This window comes from Octopus sinensis, linkage group LG1, assembly GCF_006345805.1.
Source record: "Octopus sinensis linkage group LG1, ASM634580v1, whole genome shotgun sequence".
In the NCBI taxonomy this organism is placed as follows: Eukaryota; Metazoa; Mollusca; class Cephalopoda; order Octopoda; family Octopodidae; genus Octopus; species Octopus sinensis.
In genome coordinates this window covers 51,346,701-51,371,151 of record NC_042997.1, presented here as the reverse complement: position 1 = coordinate 51,371,151, position 24,451 = coordinate 51,346,701, and the positions used below count along the sequence as shown (strand labels likewise).

At 32.8% G+C, this 24,451-nt stretch overlaps 1 protein-coding gene across 20 annotated transcripts in view; it reads right to left on the bottom strand.

Moving 5' to 3' along the window:
• LOC115209943 (calcium-dependent secretion activator 1) overlaps positions 1 to 24,451 on the bottom strand; it is a 289,946-nt gene that overhangs the window by 84,298 nt on the left and 181,197 nt on the right. For 14 of the 20 annotated variants that reach the window (XM_036500755.1, XM_036500758.1, XM_036500778.1 and 11 more), the window contains one exon: positions 10,745 to 10,768. The exons of the other annotated variants lie outside the window; for them this stretch is intronic. In XM_036500755.1, the coding sequence (XP_036356648.1) occupies positions 10,745 to 10,768 (24 nt within the window). The remainder of the gene's footprint in view (positions 1 to 10,744; positions 10,769 to 24,451) is intronic. 20 annotated transcript variants of the gene reach the window in all.

Sequence of the window (24,451 nt, the reverse complement as noted above, 5' to 3'; positions counted from 1 at the left end):
ATGCACCAATTCACACAGCTAAAGTTGTTACTGAATGGCATGAGGAATATCCTAGTGAAGTTGAACATCTTATCTGGCCATCACAGTACCCAGATCTGAATATTATGGAACAATTATGGTGCATTTTAGAAAAACAAGTAAGGAGTTCATATCCTCCACCATCATCACTACAAGAACTGGAGACTGTTTCAGCTGAAGAATGAACAAAAATCCCTTTGGAAACAATTTAAACTTTGTATGAGTCCATGCTTCATAGGATTCAAGCTGTAATTACTGCCAAAGGTGGTCCTACCCCATATTAAAATAAATTTGTTTGAAATTTTAAGGTGTTTCCATTATTTTGTCCAACCCCTGTGTATATACATATCTATTATATAAAATCTGTTCTGTCTGTCTGTGTGCGTGTCTTCTGGGATCTCAGGCATCCTCTATCTGATTGCGCTCAAATTTGATATCTAGATACCAATGGTATCAGGGTGTGTATAAGTCTTGAAAAATTACAAAAATCGATTCCGGGTGAGAATGCGATCGATAAAGCTGTGGGAATGTGCATTTGTATGCGCAAGTACATCAGCTGCTGCAATCAATATTACACGTATGTGAGAAAAATGCATGTGCAGTTTGCGCAAAAAAAGCTGGCTGGCTTGAAATAATGCCACAAAATGGGATGGTTGGACAAGTTGTTTTGGGAAAATACACATAAATGCACACACACATAATAATCAATTAAAATTCAGGAGAAGTGAGAGTTAAATATTTAATTCTGTATAGTTGTTTCATAATTCACATTCAGTTACATCATCAACATTGATTTTATGGTGCATACTCATTGTATATATTTTGCATACACTTTAGATACAAATATACATGCATATTAATGCACACATACAGTTGTATAGTAACATAAAGATACACTGAATAGGACTATTCTTCAGAACACATTCAAGACAATACATATTTATCTCTAACACACAAGGTGAAATCAACTCAATTTATACAAGATGGAAAAATTTCTTTTGTAAGCAAGGAACAATGATGCTCTGAGGTTGAGATGAGCCCAGTTGCATCCAACAAGAGCATGAAGAGGATTACCACTGAGCAAAGCACTCTCTTTAAATTTCAGAAACACCTATTGTAAAAGAATGTAAAAGATTTATCCAGTCAGTAAAGGTGTAAATCAAGACAACTGAAAATGATTAGTTGCAATCAATTACATAGACAAAATTTTAAATGTAATCTATAGAATATATTCATTGGCATTCAAGCTAGTTGCTAATTTCATCACAAAAGCAAAGAAGGAAAGAGGAGTTTGGAGCCAAAGAAGTCAAATAATGATTTGTGATATACAATAGGTGGGTAAGGAGTGGAGGAGGCCAGTCAGTTTGTATTTTGTGGTGGAATTGGCCAGTGACTAGCTTGATATGAAAAATGAATATATTCTTTAGCTTAGGTTTAAAATTTTGTCTATGTGATTGATTGCAATGAACCAATTTTGAGGTGTGTCTATGATCTATACCTTCACTGATTGAATAAACCAGATGCTTACATCTGTTTGCTTATATATATTTTTTTGTCTTGTTTTAATAATATCCTTTACAGCTATCGGTAGTTTTTACAATTCCTTTATGTATTATTTTTATTTTAGTTTACATATTCTTTTTCTTTTGCCTTTTATGTCCTTTTACAATTGGTGTTTCTGAAATCTAAAACAGGTACTTTGTTTACAAAAGAATTTTTTTCATCCAGCTAATCTCATATAAACTGAGCTGACTTTACATTGTGTACTGGAATGGAATATGTACTCTGGAATATGTTCTGAAGAATAGTTCTATTCAGTATATTATTGGGTTACTGTACAATTGTATGTCTGCATACATATGTATATGCGTATGTAAGGCATATGTGAAGTGTACACAATAGGTATGCACCTTAAAAATCAGTGCTAGTGATGTAACTGCATATGAATTATGAAACAGCTGTAAACATAAATTAAATATTTTTTACTTTTCACTTTAGGATTTTAACTGTTTATTATTATACACTTCAAAATAGAGTTTCTTAGATTTTCAGGTATGTGGTGAAGTTAAATTGGATCCTAAATTTAATCAATGTGTTACTTTGTTAGCCAGTATCCTTGCTTAGTGCTTACCATGAGTGGTGTTTGATTCTCTGAATACTTCTTCTATTTTAGTTAACACATATTTATGCACACACACACACACACACATCTACTGCAAAGGAAGTAACTATGTAAGTGGTGCGCTAGCACAGATGTTTAGACAATATGATTTAGTCTTCTAGAATGTTATGAAAGTATACCTATATCTAGAATGTGACTTTGTATAATGTGTGAGCAGATGAAATGGGATTACATATGATATATACATACACAATTACACAAAGATGCATACACATCTATGAGCATGTACATGTATACATGTGTAATCCATATGCATACTCACATTCACCTGTACACAAGCAAAAATATCCATACACACTCACTTGTGCACATCTAGCAGCACCCCATATATCTATATATAAGGTGACACGTCTACCCACATCAAAAACATAATCACGTGTCCAGATCCATATGGTCCCAAGGGGCTGCTTGTAAGAATAATTGCTATTATAAGAAAAGGAAAGGGCAGAAAACCCTGAAAGGAATAAATAGCTATCGAAGGCAGATAAAAATATAGGATCAAGGGGGTTTATGAAATCAGTCTAGTGATGATGGCACATTGACTACAGTAATAAGTATAACAACTTGCAAAGATCATACATACATCAATGGACCAAAAAAAGTAGGTCTTGCCCAATGGAAAGAACACACATTCTACTCTAACTAGACAATACAGAGCTATATTTAAGAGATGAAGGCTGGAGAGTATATCAGCCGAAACGTTGTGTTAACAACAAATAAGATGAGGAAAAATATCTGTCAAATGTAAATAATGTAAATAATCTAACTAAACAAGTTGAGGAACACTCTAAATGGCAGAAACAAGATGTTTAACATGTGTCCCTACATTCATAAATTCATTCTATCCCAATGGAAAATCCCATCATCAGTGAATTAGCTTCAATCTCATACACTTCACATATTTCTGCTTATACTTAAGATCTCAGACTAACTGTCTAGAAAAAATCCAGTCAGTATTAAATTGTTTAAATCTACCCTTGATAAATAAAATTCTTATTTCCAACAATACAATATAAAAGGTTATTACAAATCTATTCCCAAAACTCTTCTCATAGAGACTTTGCATTTTGCAAAGCACATCACACATGTCAGTGATGAGAAAATTAATATGATGCTAAAAATGCCAAAGGGTTTCATCAATTATTAGATCTTTATCTAGTCTCAGAAATACTTGAGTACTAATTTAATGTTCATATGGGTACTAATGACAATAGATTTAAGTTATCTTGCTGATTTATAATAAAATTTGTCCTTTTCAGACAGTGGCCAGTATAGAGAGGATGTATTTAGTACTCAGAATATATGAACATAGCCTTACAGATATAAGCACGGAACTTCTCAGCAGCTATTTAAATGTCTATGCTTTATCAACAACAATTCAAAGCACCTTGAGAGCAGTGGTCTATCCAATTATATTATTACCACTAAACTTAGTGGGTATTTAAGCAATGCATTTGTGGATAGTTGGTGGGTTGGATGTGGTACTGATAAAAGAGCAATAACTCTTGAAACATGCATATACAACCATTACCCATTTTTTACTATCTTCTATTGCATTGTTTATATGGATATATTCATATATGAAATGCCATAAACTTGTAGTGCTGGCTCTGAATTCTGTAGAAGTGACAATATTGTGCTTCCTGAATTTGTGTAAATGTGTATGGAATAATATATCAGTTGAATAAAGTTACAATATGGTCTGGTTTTCACGTTTTTTATTATTGTATTTAAAAATAAAATTTTTTACACTGTTGAAGTGTATTAAACCTCAAAAAAATATTTTGTAATGTTCATGAAGTTCAATCAACATTTTCATACATTTGTAGTAATCATCAGATTTCAAAATGTATTGAATAACAGTTGAGCTGAATGCTTGAAACTTGCTGATTACTGTGAATATATGAAAGAACTAATTGAACTTTTACAAAATATTATGTTTAACTCACTTCAAAATTGATTTTAAAAAATACAATAATAAAAAACACGAAAACCAAACCATGTAATTTTATTCAACATTTTAAATGTGCATATTATATGTGTCTATGTGTATAGACACATACATATATCTACATCTGCATATACATACACATATAAAAAATATATATATATGGTGATTGTGCTCCATATTCACAAATGAGTTTCTTCACTGTCAATTACATTTTTGACATATCATCAAATGACTATTCAGTCCTGCTGCAGATTTGCATGTTTTGAAACATAGGTAATGGACAAAAGCTATAACTTCCACTAGATTGATTGGATCATTTTGAGGGAAATAAACTGTTGTATGCCACTGCAGTCCAGAACTGCCTGTAAAATGTCATGTCTCTGCAGACCAGAAATTGACCTACATGTCCTTTCACACACTTCGCATGTCAAATCATCTGGTTTAAGAGGAAGGACTTTACATACAGTTGATCTTTCATGGGACTTAAGATGGTTGACATATGCACCCTTGGAAAGGAATACATGGCCACATATTTCACACCTCTTGAGAAGTTTCAAGCACTGCACTATCAGCCCATAAACAGGCTACAATCAGAATACACAGGACCAAGGGCTAGTGCAATCCTAGAGTTGGTGCATGACCTGGGAATCTACATGAGTAATGATGCAACATTCTTTGTGCATATTACGAAGATGGTAACACAATGTCAGAGAACAGCTGGATGGATTCTGAGATCATTCAGAGCCAGATAAAAGGGTACCATGCTATTCCTATGGAAAACTACCATTCTCAGTCATCTGGATTACTGTTCCCAACTGTAGTCACCACAGAGCATCAAACTGATGGCAGAACCTAAGGCTACTACACAAAGAAGAATGACTTGGCAGAACTGGTGAGGCACTGAAGACCCACTCCCTAGAGAGAATGTGTGGAAGATATACAGTGATATACAAATGGAAGATCCTGGAAGGTCTAGCTCCCAACTTTAGATGCTATAACAACCTCCACACTGGATGGCATTGCATAGTACCAAGGATCCCATTTCCTCCATCTAGAATAAGGACCCAGTACTGTAACAGCTTGGGCTTCAAGAGTTCACAACTATTCAACATTCTGACAAGATTTGTGAGGTGTAGTTGTGGGTCTTCAAAGATGTGCAACAATCCTATGTGAAGGAGAAAGTAGACAAAGAAGCCTGGGTTATAAAAAATATCAAGTCAAACCCAAAGCGTTCTTTCATTATGCCAAAGAAACAGCTTCAGTTGGCTGCAAAATAGGACTCCTCTTCCAAAAAGATGGCTCCCTCATAGATAACCCAACCAGGATCAGTGAGATACTGAATGACCAGTTCAAAAGTGTCTTTATCACCCCGTTGGAACACAGACAAGTGAATGAACCAGTGGATTTCTTTGCCGCCTCACCTATAACCAGCAAAGCAGTTACAATGTATTACATCAACATTGTGAAGAAGACATAATACTATCCATAGATGAGGTGGATGTAAACTCAACTGCTGGCCATCACGGTAGGAGGTGCAAATGAGGGTAGCAACATCAAACTCCCTTATTCACTAAATGCTACATATCAGCAGATGCTCTCAAGAATAACAGTGTAGCAAAACAGTGATGCCCCAGCATGGCCACAGCTTTGAGCCAACACTAATAAAACATAAAACAATATATATATATATATATATATATATAATATATATTGTGAAATATAACATGTCTTGAATGGCACATCAATGCAGAGTGGACAATAATAACTGTTATAATTTAATTATTCTTAGTCTGATATGATATAATATTTCAGAATATAAAAATTCCTTTTTCAGATATCGCTAGGAATTGATCGAGTCACTGCTATAATTGGTTTTATATATATATATATATATATATATATATAATATATATATATATACATATATATATGTATAGTTTGAACATTTAGTTCACCTTGCACTTTACTTCAATAGAGAAATCTACTGCCAAGCCTTTGAACATTTTTTCAACCAATATATCCCTCTTTATTTGTTCTCTACTTATTATTTCTCTACTCCTTCTCTTCCTATGGTCTGCCTTTGATGTCAGATCTACTAACAGTTTTATATATATATACATATATATATATATAAGTAAAAGACAACAATAAGGATTTTAAGTTAGATTGGTTTATCCTTATGACAAGGGCAAAGGATTTTGTAACATTTGCAACTTTGAACTCTTCTATATTCTCTCCTCTAAGAATTACCTTGTTAACACACTTATAGAGTGATCTTACAAATGTAAGCACTGGCAGAAACATACCTTTAGCTCATATAAGTGATTTATACCAGTCTGTATAGTTTGAACATTTAGTTCACCTTGCACTTTACTTCAATAGAGAAATCTACTTCCAAGCCTTTGAACATTTTTTCAACCAATATATCCCTCTTTATTTGTTCTCTACTTATTATTTCTTTACTCCTTCTCTTCCTATGGTCTGCCTTTGATGTCAGATCTACTAATAGTTTTTTCTAAAATACTTAATAGCATTCTGTTTATCATTTATGCAATTATCAAAATTGTTATAATGTCTTGTTGTTGAGATAGGTTCTCTTTCTTTACTGATGAGAAGATTACATTATTTTACACCGTTTATTCCTTTGGAATAAAACCAATGTTGTCTTTGAAACATATGTCGAAAGTAAAAGAATTTGAATAACACCTGCATTAACTCCATTTATTTACTTATACTATACAAATTACTGCACATTAACCTGGCGTTTCTACCTTTGACTAGGTCGCTACATCCTTGCTACTTGTATGAATTTTGCTACCCTGGTAACTGTTTATTGAATTTTCGTGTTAACTGTAAACAAAGGATAATTCATTCATCCATTTATATATATATATATATATGTATATATTGTATATATATACATATATACAATTGACAAAAAGACAGAATTTGGCAAGATCACAGTCCTTATATGAGAAAGTAGTTATGACAATTAAATATTAACAAAAATGGTTATCATTAATCTGAAAACTGTTCATCTAGTGATATGTTGCAGTTAATATGTAGTAGTAAAAAAAAAAAAAAAACCTTGAGTATACAAGAAGTGTTTCTGGTAGTGTCTCTATGTGTCATTTAAAATATATAAGAATGCCCAAGAGCTCTTATATAATTTCCAGTTAGTGTTCTTAGTTTCCGAAGTATATATATATTAAATATGTATGTATTGATGACTTTCCTTACATATAAAATTTCACATCTTTATTGTTTTGGATATTTTCATTATTCAATACCTGAAGTCATTCATAAAAAATTATTTTGTTCTCATCTGAATGTAGGTTGTTTTCTCCCAGTAAAAACAAAATGTTTTATTTGTTTGAACTATGTTTTAGCCAAATATGGAGAAAACAATTCTAAATTACTTTGTAACCAAGAAAGCCTGTTGGAAGATCATTTTTGTTTTGGAGTAGTAGACTTATTCACTTGCCCTGTTAAGCATTACCACCTTACTCAGCAGAATTCACTATGTTGTAAGTATTTGAACTAGTACTCTAAGCTGAGGATATGTTCCTTCCTGTTTTCCGCCAGTCTAAGAAGCCCTGAAAGCATCATGGTTACTGTCCTCCCTCCTTTCTATTAAAAAATATTGAATTTGTTTTAAATATTTTTTAAGAGTATAGAAATAGTTCTATAAAAGCTAGTGAGCAGAGAAATAGTTCTACAGATGAGGCGTCATATTTTAGCATTTATACAGATATGTAGACAAAGAATAACAAAAATTAGGAGACTGTAAGAAAGTGTAGTATATCTAAGAGTATATGTAAATTTTTTATATAAATTTATATAAATATTTTCTTTCATTTATGAAAAGTAAAATGTTTATGAAAAGTTGATTACACAAAAATTGGGTTACATATTAATTGAAGTTAATAATAATAAACAATTTTAATTTCATTAAATTAATTGTAATTACTTTTTTACATGACAAATACATCAAAATTATAGTAGTAAAGTCTTTACAAAATTTAAATGAATGTATTAAAATTTTACTAAAACCTCATAATAGTAAACAATTTTATAGCTATATATATGCTTTTAATATTTATAGAAATTAGAGAAAGAATATTTGTAGTAAGTGGAAATTTGCAAATTCTGTTCTATAAATATTATATATAAGTTGTTTCTACTTGGTCTTTTTATCTCACCTAAAGATGTTGATAATGTCTGGAATGTTGTTAAATTGCTGGTTAAAAGATAACAAATGTTGGTTAGAAATTCCATAGGAAAATAGATTTGAAGTGGAAGAACCACAAACAGTGTTGAATATGGAATATGAGAGATGGGAGAAAGTAGGAATGACAAGAAGAGAATAAGGAATGATAAGAAGAGATGTGGAACAAGATATACGTTAAGCTGGAGATGACATAGGTTTATTACAACAGAAAACAGAGGTTATTATAGTAGAAATCAACATAACAATGGGTCAGAATTGGAAAATATTGGCAAGTGTGTGCTTACCTTTGAATCAAACAGCTCTTTATAAATACAGCCACAGGTGTATGTTCGTGTACCTCTTTGTTAGTGTATGGCACTTAAATGTGTATGTATATGTACTTCAAAGTGTTTATGTGTGTGAGCGCATGCAAGCATGCATTTGTGGATACAAGGTATTTTACAAATCAAGTCTGTGCTAATATCTTACTTGCAATATCTTACATGCTTGAGTGATACTTTAATGAGAATAGGAATATTATAATGGGTGTCCACAATACATTAGGAAAATATCAAATACTGATAATTATTGAATAAAAAAGTGGGATAAGTATTCTTTAAAAAATTAAGAAGTTAGAAAATAGAATGTCCAACCAGAGCAGTCAGAGAACATTTATGCTGAAATTCAGTTGAGATAAATAAAGTAAATTTAAAAGAAGCTCATTCTTTAGTTTTAAATTGGAGCAGAAGCAATGTGCTAGTTGCTTAAAATTAGTGATAGAGTGTGACAGATTTGTGTCTCAGAAAGAAGAAATTCAAGGACAAATATATGATGAAAGAGGCCTCAAATTTTAGGTAGAAATTGGGATATTGTTCAGAAAATTTAGTTTTATATATTGAATTTCTTTGTCAACAAGTTAATAAAAAAAGATGATCAACTGGCAGATTAATTTAGAGCATTGAATAGAATGCACTACAACATTCATTCTAACTCTTAGCACTCAAAATTCAAATCCTGCCAAGATCCAAATTGTCTCTCATCCTCTGACATGAATGAACCTACTCAATTCTGGTTCAGTCTTCTTGCCCCCCCAACTGTCACATCCTGGATGTTCATTTGGATCACTAGTGGAAGGCCAAGAGAGTGCCTATGTCTGCTTGCAACTACATAGGTACCTAACACAAGTAGTGAAAGCATAGTGCATACTAAGTCATACAAGCTTGCAAGTGATGGTTGTAATTTAAGTTTTGAAAGATTGTTATAGTAGAAAAGAGAAGAAAACCATGACTCAGAGATTGCTGCTGATGGCTATATGGAATCTAACTTGAATAGAGAAATGGGTGGGCTTTCGAATTCAGTTTTGCAAAAACCAATTCCTTATTAGAAGCACTCTTAGTATTGCAACAAGAAAATATTTCCTTGTTCTTTTTTTTTTTTTTTTTTGTAATGTAAAGGGATAAATGAAAATAACATTATTGTCCACATTATTATTTTTAGACCCAATCTCTGATATTTGGCATAATATCAACATAATTCAAAGAAATAAACTTATACTATTTGAGATAACTGAATAAAGAGAAAAAAGAAATGAAGAAAACAGAAAAAAAAAGCAAAAGACAACTACAGACACATAGATAACTGTCATACTATTTAATTTTATATCATTCCAAAAAATTTGATGCTACTAATGGTTAATTATTTTTAAACAACACTGTGATGAGTCAATAAAAATCATGCATACACAGTGCTACATTAGAAAATATTTCAAAGTGCTGTGTACATACATGAAACAGACAAAGAAGAAAGGAAATTAAGAGAATAGATAAATACTGACAAACTATGAAAAAATACTTTTAAAAGAACCATGCATCCATGTATATATGCATGAGAACATGTGTGTGTATGTGCATGTGTTTATGTGTGTGTGTGCATGTGTGTGTGTGTTGTGTGTGTGCGCATGTATGTGAGGGTATGTGTTTGTGCATGTGTATACACAAACACACACACACATATATATGAAATGTTACTATGAGTATGCCACATGATAATCATTAAAATAATATTATATTGATAATACTACTAATTTGTATAGAAGAAACTAAGTATAAACATACTGATTTAAAAATCTAACTTATTAATACAAACATATGTAGAAACTCTAACCAAATGTGTTGTGAAATAAAAAACAATATCAAACTTGAAAGACATTGTATCACCAGTCAAGCTTGTGATTTAATAAGGGCTTAGCTTTTATTTAGAAAGAAGGCTGAGAAGTTAACCAGTTAGGCTGGGGGAATTACTTAAAGACTACTCTTACTGTTTCAAGAAAAAAAAGACAGTTCACAATCACTAAGGCTGGGCAAAGGAAAAAAAAAATACTTACATTTTCGACTTTTTTGCTTGACTTCTGTAATCAATTATTCGTTAGTTTTTGTTTTATTTACTCTTGATTATAATAGTCACTATAAGGCATTTGGCATTAATTTATACTAATATTCACATACATCATTCACACTAGATTATTTTTAAATAGTTGTTTTTTTTATAGTTTTACATTTATGGTTAATGAAATTGTTGTGATGTAAAATTACATGAGGAAATAATAATAATACTACTGAATAAATGATGGTATAAAATGTTTGTAAAAACGAATTTTTAATTAAGTTTAATTATTGTTTACATTGTAAATAAAAATAACAATTACAAGCATTTCATAATATAAGGAAAAGAAAAGTACAAAGAATAAAATTGATTTTGCTTTTTCTAGAATAAGATATGAAAGGTGATATTTAATATATTCTAATAAACTTAACAATTGACATAGGAAGTTCTTAAATACTAAAATAATAATTATAATAGGAATAAGGGTCTTGCTGAAAACAATAATATATTGATTTTTAGGTCAGTACTAATTGGATGGGTTTTTTTCATGAAGTATAAAAAAAATCTTATAATTGCTAATTTTATTAAAATCATAAACTGATACTAAACAATTTTTCTAAAGTTAAAACACTCACAACAGAAAATAAAACCTCTCAACATACACTCTAAAATAAAAGTAATTTATTGATATTGATGGTGGTCATGATGATGATTATTAAAAAATTCTATAGATACAGAATTAAAGTTAAAGAATAGGTGTTCTCAATTTATAAAATATTACTTTATTTTAAAATGAAAGAAAATTATTTGCTCAACAGGATTTAAAATCTAAATGAAATTTAGTTGTGTTTGCATTGCTCTGAACTTCTTTTTGTGGGATTTTCCCAGTTTTTTAACTTTATCAAATAACAGCAACAATGGCACAAAAGAAATTAGGAGTATAACAGGTAATTGATCAGCTTCAAATAATGTGTGTGTGTGTGTGCGTGTGTATGCATGTGTGTATGCGTGTGTGTACATGTACATACATGCACAAATATGTATACCTGTATTTGTATTGACTGTTTATTTAAAAAAAAATATAATTATTGAAATGATATCTAAAAGTTTACTTAAGTTAATATCTATCCACACATATATCTCTTATACCAGAATTGCCTCCCATTCAATGCAGCAATTGTTTGATAATATTTAAGCACCCATTCCAACATTAGTAATCATCCAACTATTGATTTCATCACATTATCTGAACTGTCAAATTTGAATGATCTTTACTCATCATCTAATGACAGGGCCTTTTTTTAAAAAGAAATTGTGGCAGCTTCACCATCAAGATTGATAGCAACTGATTTTGGATATGTGAAAATTTTGGATATGTGAAATAGTGAATAATGCAGATATGTCACAATTTTATATTACAAATATTCAACTTCCACAACAAAGATTGAATATTCATTTATCTATTTATACACATACCATATACCTATCTGTGTATACATATATTTGTATGCACACACATATTTATGTAAAAATATATACAAATGGAAACAAACATACAAGTGTATATATATATATATATATATATATATATATATACACACACACACATATACACACACACGTGTACATACATACATACATATATGTATGATATATATATATATATATATATATATATATACACACACACACACACACTCTATGTCACAAATAAACATATGTACTTCATTTACATATTATATACTTGTGTATGTACAGATATCTACCTATTTACATTTATATATATATATACACATATATGTTTGTACTATATCTCTGTATCTGCATTTATGTGTGTGTGTTATATGGGACTGAGGTATGAGGACTGTGTGATTATATACGTGTGTGTGTGTGTGTGTATATATCAGCATCCCCGAGGAGGAAATTCAGCCTTACAGACATGGTGGCCTGTTTATTTAGCATCATATGAATAACAATCAATCAAACAAATCTAGAAAAATTTATTCAGTTCATTCAAAATAGTTTTAAAATATCTATCATCACAAATATTAATGTAGATAATGTTTTCGGCATTACAATAGACCTATTTTCTCAGGAACAAATATGGCATCATAACATAATACCATCTGGTTGAACCCCATCACTTCTCCTAATGTGCTGCTACTAATTTTGCAAGAATCTTCTCAATCTGGTACAGAGGTACTTCCCTACTGGTCATAGATATTACTCCTGAACTAGTAATATTCTAAAATTAATTTTCAATGTCAACAAAATAAATTACATAAACCATCACAACACTGTCCCCTTTTTGTTCATTAATTCCAGTGCAGCTGTATTAACACTGACTTTTGCCCACTTGCAGACCAAAGTGAACAACCCTAGGTTTTATATATATTTTTCCATTTATATAAAACAAATGTCTAGAAGAATTTACATATAAACCTGCAGAATGTTATAGTAATAACCTATTTCAAATCATTTACATATTAATTTCAATTACATATTGTCACAGAAAACAAATATTTTGGTTTTTCCTAAGTTTTGAATGTCAGAGATATCATGTTATATGTCATTATTATTTCTAATATATATTTGGCTGTTTGATCTTGCTTAACTAATGTTGTCAAGCAGACATACATCACCTTTTATAAATTTATCTTCTGAAAATTGCCAAATAAAGAATTGTAATTTTCTTTACTTCTTCCTAAAAAGTGACCCTTAAACTCAAATTTGACCAATGTTGGCTGCATTGATGCAGCTAACACCTGATTATATATTGTTTTGTTTTGGTTTTTCACTACAATATCAATCACTTTATTATGATATACTTGATTTTACCAAATGTTGCCACAGGAGAAAAATGTTTTAGTGAGGATTTTTTACAACTTTTCAAACTTTTCTAGTATGCTTTTTCTTTTATAAACGGTGTTTAGATTTAACTGTTCAGAATATCAGATATTCAGAATCTGGCAAATATATTTTTTAATTAGAAAAAATATTATAAAATTAAAATCATTTAATTTAAAAGAACCCAAATGTTTTATATAAATTATGTCCATTTGAACAATATATTGACTAATGGTCACAAGTAGAACATTGCTTTTACCTAGTATAGCAGGTTATTGAAACCATAAGGGAAAAAATAATAAAAAAGCATATGTTTTTTTAGCAGCTTATATACAGTAATTGAAGAACACAGAATTATATAAACAAAGAATAAACATATTTTGTCCATTTTGTCAGAATCATTTTAACGTGTTTGTAAAAAGAAAGAAAAAAAACTAATGGACATACTTATGAAACGTAATGAACATTCAAAGTATATTCCTTATTTTGGAAAAAATGTAACATTATTCTGATTTAAACCTTTCGCTAAATCTCAATTAGCTTCAACATTAGATATAACTTAGGCCATCCTGAAAATGATCATGCACTTACAATGGGGAAAATGGGCAGCATTAAAATTCTTATGTATAATATACACCCATAATTATTAGGGTAAAAAATCTATAAAAAAAAAAGTGCAAGTTGTACAAAAATATGTGTATGCATGTGTGTGTGTAAGTGTATATATGTGTATACATGCATGCATACACATACATGTATGTACACATACACATGCACACACACACGCATGTAAATGAAAGGAATGGAAGAAATAGTCAAGCACAACAACTTTTTCAAAAAAGGGTACTGGGTGCATATAAGGTAACATGTTTTGTAGATATCTGGTGTCCTTTCTCATTGGGTGCATACAACTATTCCTTTGGAAATCACTTGCTGTGAATAATTTCCAAGAGAATAGCCGTATGCACCCAATAAGAAAGGACACCAGATAACCATGAAACATTTGTAATGTTACATTATTTGCACTGTTATCCTTTTGAAAAAGTTGTAGTGCTTGACTACTTCTTCCATTCTTATCATTTATAAAATTGATTATTGCATAACAAGCAGTATTCGATGTTTTCAAACTGGATTTGTATAGCATCTCTCATCTTATTGGAATTTTCTATCTAATCTCAATATGGGACAAAATGCATTTGATGAACTGATTAATAAACTTTATGGATCAATTATTGATTTATTTGTTTTCTATGCAAGCCACTTTTTTGCTTGATGTTTTTACCATGATTGATTGATCCTACTATATTATTATTATATATGAATGTATGCATATCTCTATATGAGTAAGAAGGAACTGTATTGAATTTACTGGCATCCAATACACTCTCTGTTTAACTTCCTATGCTGCCTACGATGACTCGCTTTTTCTCAGGTCACTCTTCTATTGACATTTATCTGTCCTTTTCCATCACTCCTTTTCTCTTTTACAAACTAACATTACCACTCTCCTCTATGCAACTAGCCACTACTTTCTCCCCTATAACACTCATTACTAATATCCATCACACTCTCTTACCATTGGCCATTTCTACAACTAATCATCAATCACTCTCTTTTTTACCTTCAAACATATGTTGACCATTTACCCTGTGTCATAATTTTCTCTCTTATCACAACTTGGCTTTTTACTTCTCATTAATTCTCTAGCACTCTCTCTCCCATCTCCCACCTATTTCCATACCAACATTGTTTCACCTATTATACTCTATTCCTTCTCTCTCTTACCCAAATTCATCTAACACAACAACCTTTTCTTCAACCCACTATACTAGTCACAATGTCTTGAACAGTGACAACAAAGCATAACAAAGATTCCAATGCAAAACAAGCTCACAAGTATGGGTGCCATGATAAAATGCATGCAGCACACTATTTCTAGTTGTAATAAAAGATTAGAGATATCACAGGGCTGAGAAAACCTTAGCCTTGTGTGGCTGAGAATGCGACACCTCTCTAGAGCTGATTCTGCAATAAAATATCCATCAGCACAATCTACAAAGTGGTTGTAAAATGATAAGAGACATCATAGGGTCAAGAAGACTCTTGAATCTTTTCATGTACAAGACAGCCTCTCTAATGCTGGTGCACTGATAAATTGCACCTTGTATATTCTGTAAAATATTAGGAAGAACATGCAATCATAAAAATTATGCCAAAATGAAAACTGATATGTGAGGCAAGATCCACAATCACACCAAGGGTGTTAGCATCTCTAAATAAGAACCAAATCAAAATCTAATGACCCATCCAAACCATACCAGTCCTGAAAGTAGATGTAAAATGAAAATGATGATGATAATAACAACACACACACACATTAATACATAAATCTCTCTCTCCATATATATTATATACATATTATATATATACCACATATATGTACACACACACACACACACACACACATATATATATATATACATATACATATATATATATATTACACATATATATATTGCACACACACACACACCACACACATTATCTATCTATCTATCTATCTATCTATCTATCTATCTATATCTATATCTATCTATCTTTCTCTATATATATAGGAGGAGAATTCCCAAAACAACAATAGATGAAGACAGGTGGTTAGACAACAAACTAATGTATTAGTTTAACGCTCGGGAAGTGAAAAAGTTTTTAATGCTTCGAGCCTACACTCTTCCACAGAAAGGAACACAGAAAGAAACAGGGATAGAAAATAAAGAATGTGTAGTGGCTAGCGATCTTATAGATATATGCAGGAGTGGCTGTGTGCTAAGTAGCTTGCTTGCCAATCACATGGTTCTGGGTTCAATTCCACTGTGTGGCACATTGGGCAAGTATCTTCTACTATAGCCTCAGGCTGATCAAAGCTTTGTGTGTTGATTTGGTAGACAGAAAGTGAAAGGAGCTTGCCATATATATATAGACAGAAACTGAAAGGAGCTCGTCATATATAAATATATATATATAATAATAATATTGGGGAATATTATTCCAAACTTACAGGGAAAAATTCAATTTAGAAATACTAAATTAGTAAATCAAATTTCACAAAATATAATATATGTATATAAATTAGAAAAAAACCACCTTCATTTATGAATTGTTTATAAATTTAACCGTTAAAGGTATTTTTTAATATGCTGGCCATTGATAAAATTTTTTTCGAGAAAATATTTTTTTTCGAAAAGAATTTTATCCTCACATTCGATATATTATTGTATATATATATATATATTATATATATATATATATATAGATATAAGTTATATATATATTACATATTATATAATATGTAAATATATATATATATACATACATATATATTATATATATCTTTCTTCTTTACCCACTATTCGTAGGAGTCACGGAGGAAGAGTCCTTAGACACCTGTTCCATAGAGTCCTATCAGAAGTAATCATCATTAGGTTTCCTGCTGGTTATTTTGTCTTGAAGGATCCCTCTTGCAATTCTTTTGTTAGACATTCTAATCACATGCCCATAGCATTGGAGCTGTAACCTCTCAATGCAGAGAAGTAGCAGCTGAACCTGGAGAAACTCCCTGATTTCCAGGCTACGTACTCTGTTGACCAATTTTACTGCAGAGACCCTTCAGAGGAACCCCAATTCAGCCCCTTGTATTCACAATCATATTCTTTAAGCCATTACCTAACATTCATGACTATAGATGCGGAAAGGATTGAAAGCCAAACTGAAGACAGCAAATTTTGTTTGTTTACCAATCCTTCCTCTTTTGAAGATCAAATGCTGGCACTGGTACATTACTGTTCCTACACCTTCAATTCTAGCATCCAGTCATCTTCCTTCCTTCCATCACTCATGAATATGGCCCTGAGATACTTAAAATTCTCCAGTTGTCACAGTGATGCTTCACTAACATGCACACTGCACCAGGTCAACTTTCTTGGGAGGACCTGTCTCAGTCTTTGTAACACAAATTCTCATTCCTGCCTTGTAGCACTCAGTAGTGAACCCAGTCAGTGCATGCTGGAGATCACTTTTGGGTGTGCCAAGTAGCATGATGGCTGCAAATTTTAGCCAACTGATCCTGCATCCACTGATTATCATACTTCCACAACAGCATCAGCTGAACATGTCAGTTCAGTTCATTATATATGTATATAACACACACACTTACACATATAGACACTAGATGTCCAACAATAATTTTTCTTTATCAGAAGTATTTTACTTTTGGGAATGTGTTTTGCAATTAACATGGTGCATCACTATTCAACTATTAAATAGGATTTACATGCAAAAGGAGGGAAAATTATTAACAGAAGATACAAATGCCAATGGAAGGCTGATGTTTACTGATATCACTGAGATATTAGGAAAAAATATTTTTCAAACTTCTATTGTACCTATTTTCTATTTTACTTGATTGATTCTGCTGAAAATAATCTGTTTCTGTTACTATCTGCTCTCTCTCTCTCCAACTATTAACTTTAAAACCTAGTTTGAAATCTTTTTGCACTCATCCTTCTGCTGCTGTTCTTTATTTTCTTACTTATTATTATAGTTTTTTTTATTACTAATACATAAAGTGGAAAACAGCAGAAAAAACTCCTCAACAAAATCAGGTGACTGCTCCAGTATCTGGGAACATGATAGTGTATATTAACAGTGCCGTCTAATAAGTAAAGGCAGTGTTTCTGTGATCACATTGGTTGTTTGTGAGGTTGCAGATGTATGCATATTTATTCAAGTATGCTGCATATATATGTGTGTATCTATGATAAAGAATTGTAACAGAACAAATCTATATGTTTGTACCCAAATAGTAAATTGTGTACACATTCTAATTGAGTTGGGCACCATTTGTCAATATAGTCCTGTTGTATATGGCAGAGAACACCACGATTTGGCTCATGAGTGCCTCAGCAGAGTTTGTTCTGTTGCAAGCATACAGGCATCATAACAAACCATCACCCTTTACACTTCCTTAGATACCAAAAGCTAAAACGAACCTGCTGGATAATTATTCTTCGTCTTTTCTAACATTTGGAGGCTCCAATCAAACACAGACCTTATATATCTTTTTTTACTAATATGCAAATCACACATCCTATTACTCTTGAAGACACAAATCTGTCAGTCTTTATTTATAGTTCGTTTCTGCTGTTCAAGCTACATTCTTTATCAAACTTCATTAAAAAAAAGTGTTTGCATATGTACATTCTATACTTTCTGTCACTTACTTCTCTTATCAGCAACAAAGCCTGCCAGTTATTCTCATTTATAGTCTCTTTCTCCAGTCCTCCAAATACACCTGATTCCTCAACTACCAACTCTTCGGCTATATCTCTTCCTGCATCGAGGACTGTCATCAGTGATTGGAATGCTCACAACTCTTTCTGACTTACATATTTATACCATACTGATCTCACTAGTGCAGAAAATCAATATTTTGTAATCTTCAACTTACTTCATCATTTTGTATCTTCTATTACATGCAACTGTAACTCAAACACTCAGAACACTAGCTCTCTTTCTCAACTCCAAATCAAATTTCTGTCAGTGTATAAACTGTCTCTGTTTCAACTATTGCCTTATTATGACTACCTATCATGCAATCTAATACTCCATAACCCCACCTCCTTACCTTCCACCAGACACTATGGCATTTCAAGACTTTATCTGTCACCTAGTTCAACCCTTTTGTTACCATATTTCTGTTAACAAAGGCTGCCTTTGTTTCAACTAATTTTTAAAATAATGAAGAATTTAGAAAAATAACTTTCTAATTAATAGGCTGAGGTCTAAAACAATTTAGCATAGACTTTTGATGGAAGACTACAATTTAGACCACTCTAAAACAGTAAGTATAGAACTTGGGGTGGTCCCAGGTGGGTTGGTACTAAAAGGATCAATAATATCACGTGGTACCTTGGATATCCACTCTGTTGCAAACTTTCAGGCCAAGTCTCTGGTTTGAGGATGACTCTCTCTCACCAGTCTCAGAGGCCCTGTAAAAGGTCAAGGGCACTGAATTACTTTTTAAATAAAAGATAAAGATAAAAAGAGATAGGCTATGCCAAAGACCAGCAACAAAAACAAATATATCAACTGAATGATTAAAGTGAGAACAACATTATGCAACTAGAAAAGGAATGCCTCAAGAAATGCAGTTATTGAAATATTTTCAGAAGTGCAGGATATATTTCAAGACTCTCAGGAGAAAGACTTGGTATACCCTTAAAAAGTAATGCACAAATATGCTTTTGAGAAACTTGAAAATGAAACTAATATAAACAGGAAAAGGAGCCTAGTTAGATTTCAAAAGTTGTGATTTTGTAAAAAGGAAATTTTGTCTCATATATATATATATATATATATATATATATACTTTGATGACAAATAATAGATTACGTTGATGACGAATGACAATGATCTTACTATCATGGCTGGTAACTTCAATGGACATGTTAGATAGCACTCCAATTGATTTCATGGTGTGTAGTTATGGCTTTGGTTCTAGAGATGAGGTATACAAGGCTATTGAAGTTCTGTGATATAAGAGACTTTATGATCTACAACACTAACTTCAGGAAACCACCCATCCACCTGATCATCTAGTGATCTGGTGAGCACACAAGCCAGATTGACATTCTTAGCAAAAACATCGATAGGCAGATGCTTGTAAATGTGAAGTCCTTCCCCAGTGAAGAATACAATCAAACATAGGTAAGTGTCTAGTGATTTCATACTTAGGGCTAGGACTAAGGGACACAAACAAGTTTGGAAAAGGAAGATGCGGAAACTTAAAGATCCATTGAACAGTCAAAAATTCAGAGAACTAGCAGGGGCATTTGACTAAAAGAAAGAGGAGATAGACAGATGTATAGCACAAAAGAGAATTGAGAGTTCTTAAAAGTAATTCTATTGAAGGCTACAGACTAAATCTGGAGTTGGTACAAAGTTCCAGCCAGATTGAGGGCAATGTGACAGTGGAATAATGAGGTAGACAGAGTCATAAAAGTGAAGAGATAGACTTGGAAAGACTGGAACAACGTGGGTAACAGAGAATTATATCAGGTAGCTAGAAGGGAAGTTAAATGACAGGTATATCTAGCAAGGGAAGAAGCAGAAAGGAAGAGGTTTCCAAAGCTCTGCAACATAAGGATTAGGTGCATGAGGTTTTCTATTGCAGGGTGCAAGACAGTGTATTAGAGAAACTTGAGATATTGTGGATAAGATATTGTGTATATAGTTGGATAATGACACACATGCACATTGTGAAGCTGAAAAGAAAGAGGCATGGATATACCACTACAAAAGGCAACTAAACGTGGAGAATGCATGAGAGAGAGTCTTCCTGATGTGAGCCTGACAGAAGGACCAACCATTCTAGTCAACAGCAATATAATAGATAAAGCAATTAAGGATATGAAGAGAGGTAAAGTTCCTGGTCCATTAGGAATTACCACTGAAATGTTTAAAATATATGGTGGAGCAGAATACAGCCTAGGTACTCATATAGTTCATCAGGTTGTTAAGAAAGATATTGTACCAAAATAGCTGGTGTAGCAGCATTATAGTCAATTGATACAAGGGTAAGGGAGAAATCAACTGCTGGACCAGCTAATAAAAATTATACAAAGAGTTATAGCTCAAATAATTAGGAAGAGTGTTAGCTTTGATGAGATGCAGTTTGGTTGTGTGCCAGGGAGAAGTGTTACTGATGTCCACTTACTAGTAAGGCAACTACCTAGAGCAAACCACTGTATTTGGCATTCATCAACCTGGAGAAAGCTTCTTGACAGGATCCTCATTCCCCGATCTGGTGGTCACAGCAGAAACCAGGAGTAAACAAGAGGCTGGTAAGAGCCATACATGCCATAAGTTGAGTAATGTGTAAGCATCAAATTTAGTATAAATGTAGGAGTTCACTAAAGATTAGTTCTTGGTTCTCTCCTATTTATCATAGTCCAGCATGCCATAGCAGAGGAGTTTAAGACTGGTGACTTGCAGCAACTCCTCTATGGTCAGGGCTTTGTTCTTGTAGCTGAATCTGAAGTAGAATTAGAGAAGAGATTCCTGGTGTAGAAACAAAACCTAGAATCAGAGTTAAATTAGCAAAGACCAAAGTTCTACTTAGCAGGAAAACAGATAGGATGCTAGTCCTTTCAGGAAAATGGCCCTGTTCAATATATAAAAAAAGTGTAGGTAGAAATTTTATATGGTATACCCAATACAAACTAAGGACACATAAGAGGTGCAGTAGAATCAAAGGAAAGTTAACAGGCGCAGGAGTGGCTGGGTGGTAAGTGGCTTGCTTACCAACCACATGGTTCCGGGTTCATTCCTACTGTGTGGCACCTTGGGCAAGTGTCTTCTACTATAGCCTCGGGCCGACCAAAGCCTTGTGAGTGGATTTGGTAGATGGAAACCGAAAGAAGCCCATCGTATATATGTATATATATATGTATGTGTGTGTGTGTTTGTGTGTCTGTGTTTGTCCCCCCAACATCGCTTGACAACTGATGGCGGTGTGTTTACGGCTCCGTAACTTAGCGGTTTGGCAAAAGAGACCAATAGAATAAGTACTAGGCTTCTAAAGAATAAGTCCTGGAGTCGATTTGCTCGAGTAAAGGTGGTGCTCCAGCATGGCCACAGTCAAATGACTGAAACAAGTAAAAGAGTAAAAGAGAGAATGTAGGTTTTGTGGCAGATGCACAGGAGCAATAAACAGTAAGAACACATAGGAATAGATTTTCTTAAATGCCCAGGAGGACTCTTGAAGATAGTAGACTGTTTCAATTAAATAGGTAACCAAATTAGCAGTGGAAGAACATGTTCTGAAAGTATAGGTGTAAGAATAAGAACTAGATGAAAGTTCAGAGAGCTATTACCACTGTTGGTAACAAAAACCTATCTCTAAAAGTCAGAGTGTATTATGACTGTGTATGAATGATAGGGAAATGTGGGCTGTGAATGAGAGGACAAGTGAAACCCAGAAAGAAATGAAGCTAACATGCTCTGCTGGATGCGCAATGTCAGTGTGCATGTGCAACTAAGTGCAAATATGTTGAGGGAAAAATTAGGCATAAGAGGAAGAAATACAGTGTGCAAGACAGAAAATTGTGCTGGTATGATCATGTGATGTATATGGATTAGAGAAGTGCTGATCATTAAATGTGGATGGAACCAGTGGAAGAAAGAGACACAGGAAAATGTAGGATGAAATAACAAATGTAGGATGAAATAACAATGTAGGATGAAATAACGAAGACCAAACTAGGATGCTGAGTTTCACAAAAGGGATGACAAAGGACCAAAATGATTGAAGATTCACTGTGCTCAAGACAACCCATCCATATCAGCAAATAATGAGATCCTAAAAGCACATCTTTTATGTGTGTGTGTTCCTGTATCCAACCTGCCCCTATCAAGCCTTGCTCACAGCTCATTTTCTTAATAACCATCCTTCCATCACTCTACTAACTATAGCACTTTACTCAGCTGCTGTCATTTTATGGGAACAGAACTGCATATACAGGGATTGGACAAAATAATGGAAACACATATCATCATAGTATCATAATTTTGAAATATCTAGAAAACCATCAAAAGCTTGTTAATTTTTGTTTTTTGATTTATCATTAGTGTTGCTTAATATGTTTTGCTAAAATTGCTGTTTCTTTTCAGATATCATCAGAAAAGGGGAATTAATTAAAATGACAGATCTATTGGACTTTCAAAGAGGTCAAATTGTTGGTGCTCGTATGGTAGGAGCTAGCATAATGAAGACAGCCAAAATGTTTGGTGTATCAAAAAGTACTGTCTTGAAAGTAATGATAGTCTTTGAGAAAGAGGGAAAAACCAGTTCGTTGAAACAAAAACTCAGGAAGAAAACCAAAACATTCAGACTCTTATTCAAATTGTTAGAAAAGATCACAAAAGTATAGCTCCCAAAATTACTGCAGAGCTTAATATGAGCACCTTGAGAACCCAGTTCCCACAAAAACTGTTCACCAGGAAATGCACAAAGTCGGATTTCACGGGAGGATTGCAATCAGAAAACCACTACTTTCAAAAACCTACAGAATTGGTCCCTAGAGCAGTGGAAGAATGTTATTTTCTTGGACAAGTCATCCTTTACCTTATTTCCGACCACTGGTCAAGTAAACATGTGGAGACAGCCAAAAGAAGCATTTGACCCAGACTGCCTTCTTCCAATTGTTAAACATGGAGGAGGATCTGTGATGATCTGGGGTGGCGGTGGGGGGATTATATCTTGGAAATCCACTGGCCCAATGGTTTCCCTTCCTGGCAGAATTAATAGTCAAGACTATTTAAGCGTTTTATCTGATCAAATTCATCCCATGGTTGCGGAACTGTTTCCGGAGGGAAACGCAATCTTTCAGGATGATAATGCACCAATTCACACAGCTAAAGTTGTTACTGACTGGCACGAGAAACTTTCTAGTGAAGTTGAACATCTTATCTAGCCACTAAAGTCTCCAGATTTGAATATTATTGAACATTTATGGTGCACTTTAAAAAAACAAGTAAGGAGTTCATATCCTCCACCATAATCACCACAAGAACTAGAGACTGTTTTAGCTGAAGAATGGTCGAAAATTCCTTTGGAAATAATTCAAACTTTGTATGAGTCCATACCTCATAGAATGCAAGCTGTAATTACTACCAAAGGTGGTCCTATGCTATATTAAAATAAATTTGTTTTAAATTTTAAGGTGTTTCCATTATTTTGTCCAACCCCTGTATTTTATCCTCTTTTTATGCTACCATTTATCTCTTTTTCCTTGGAACCATTTCC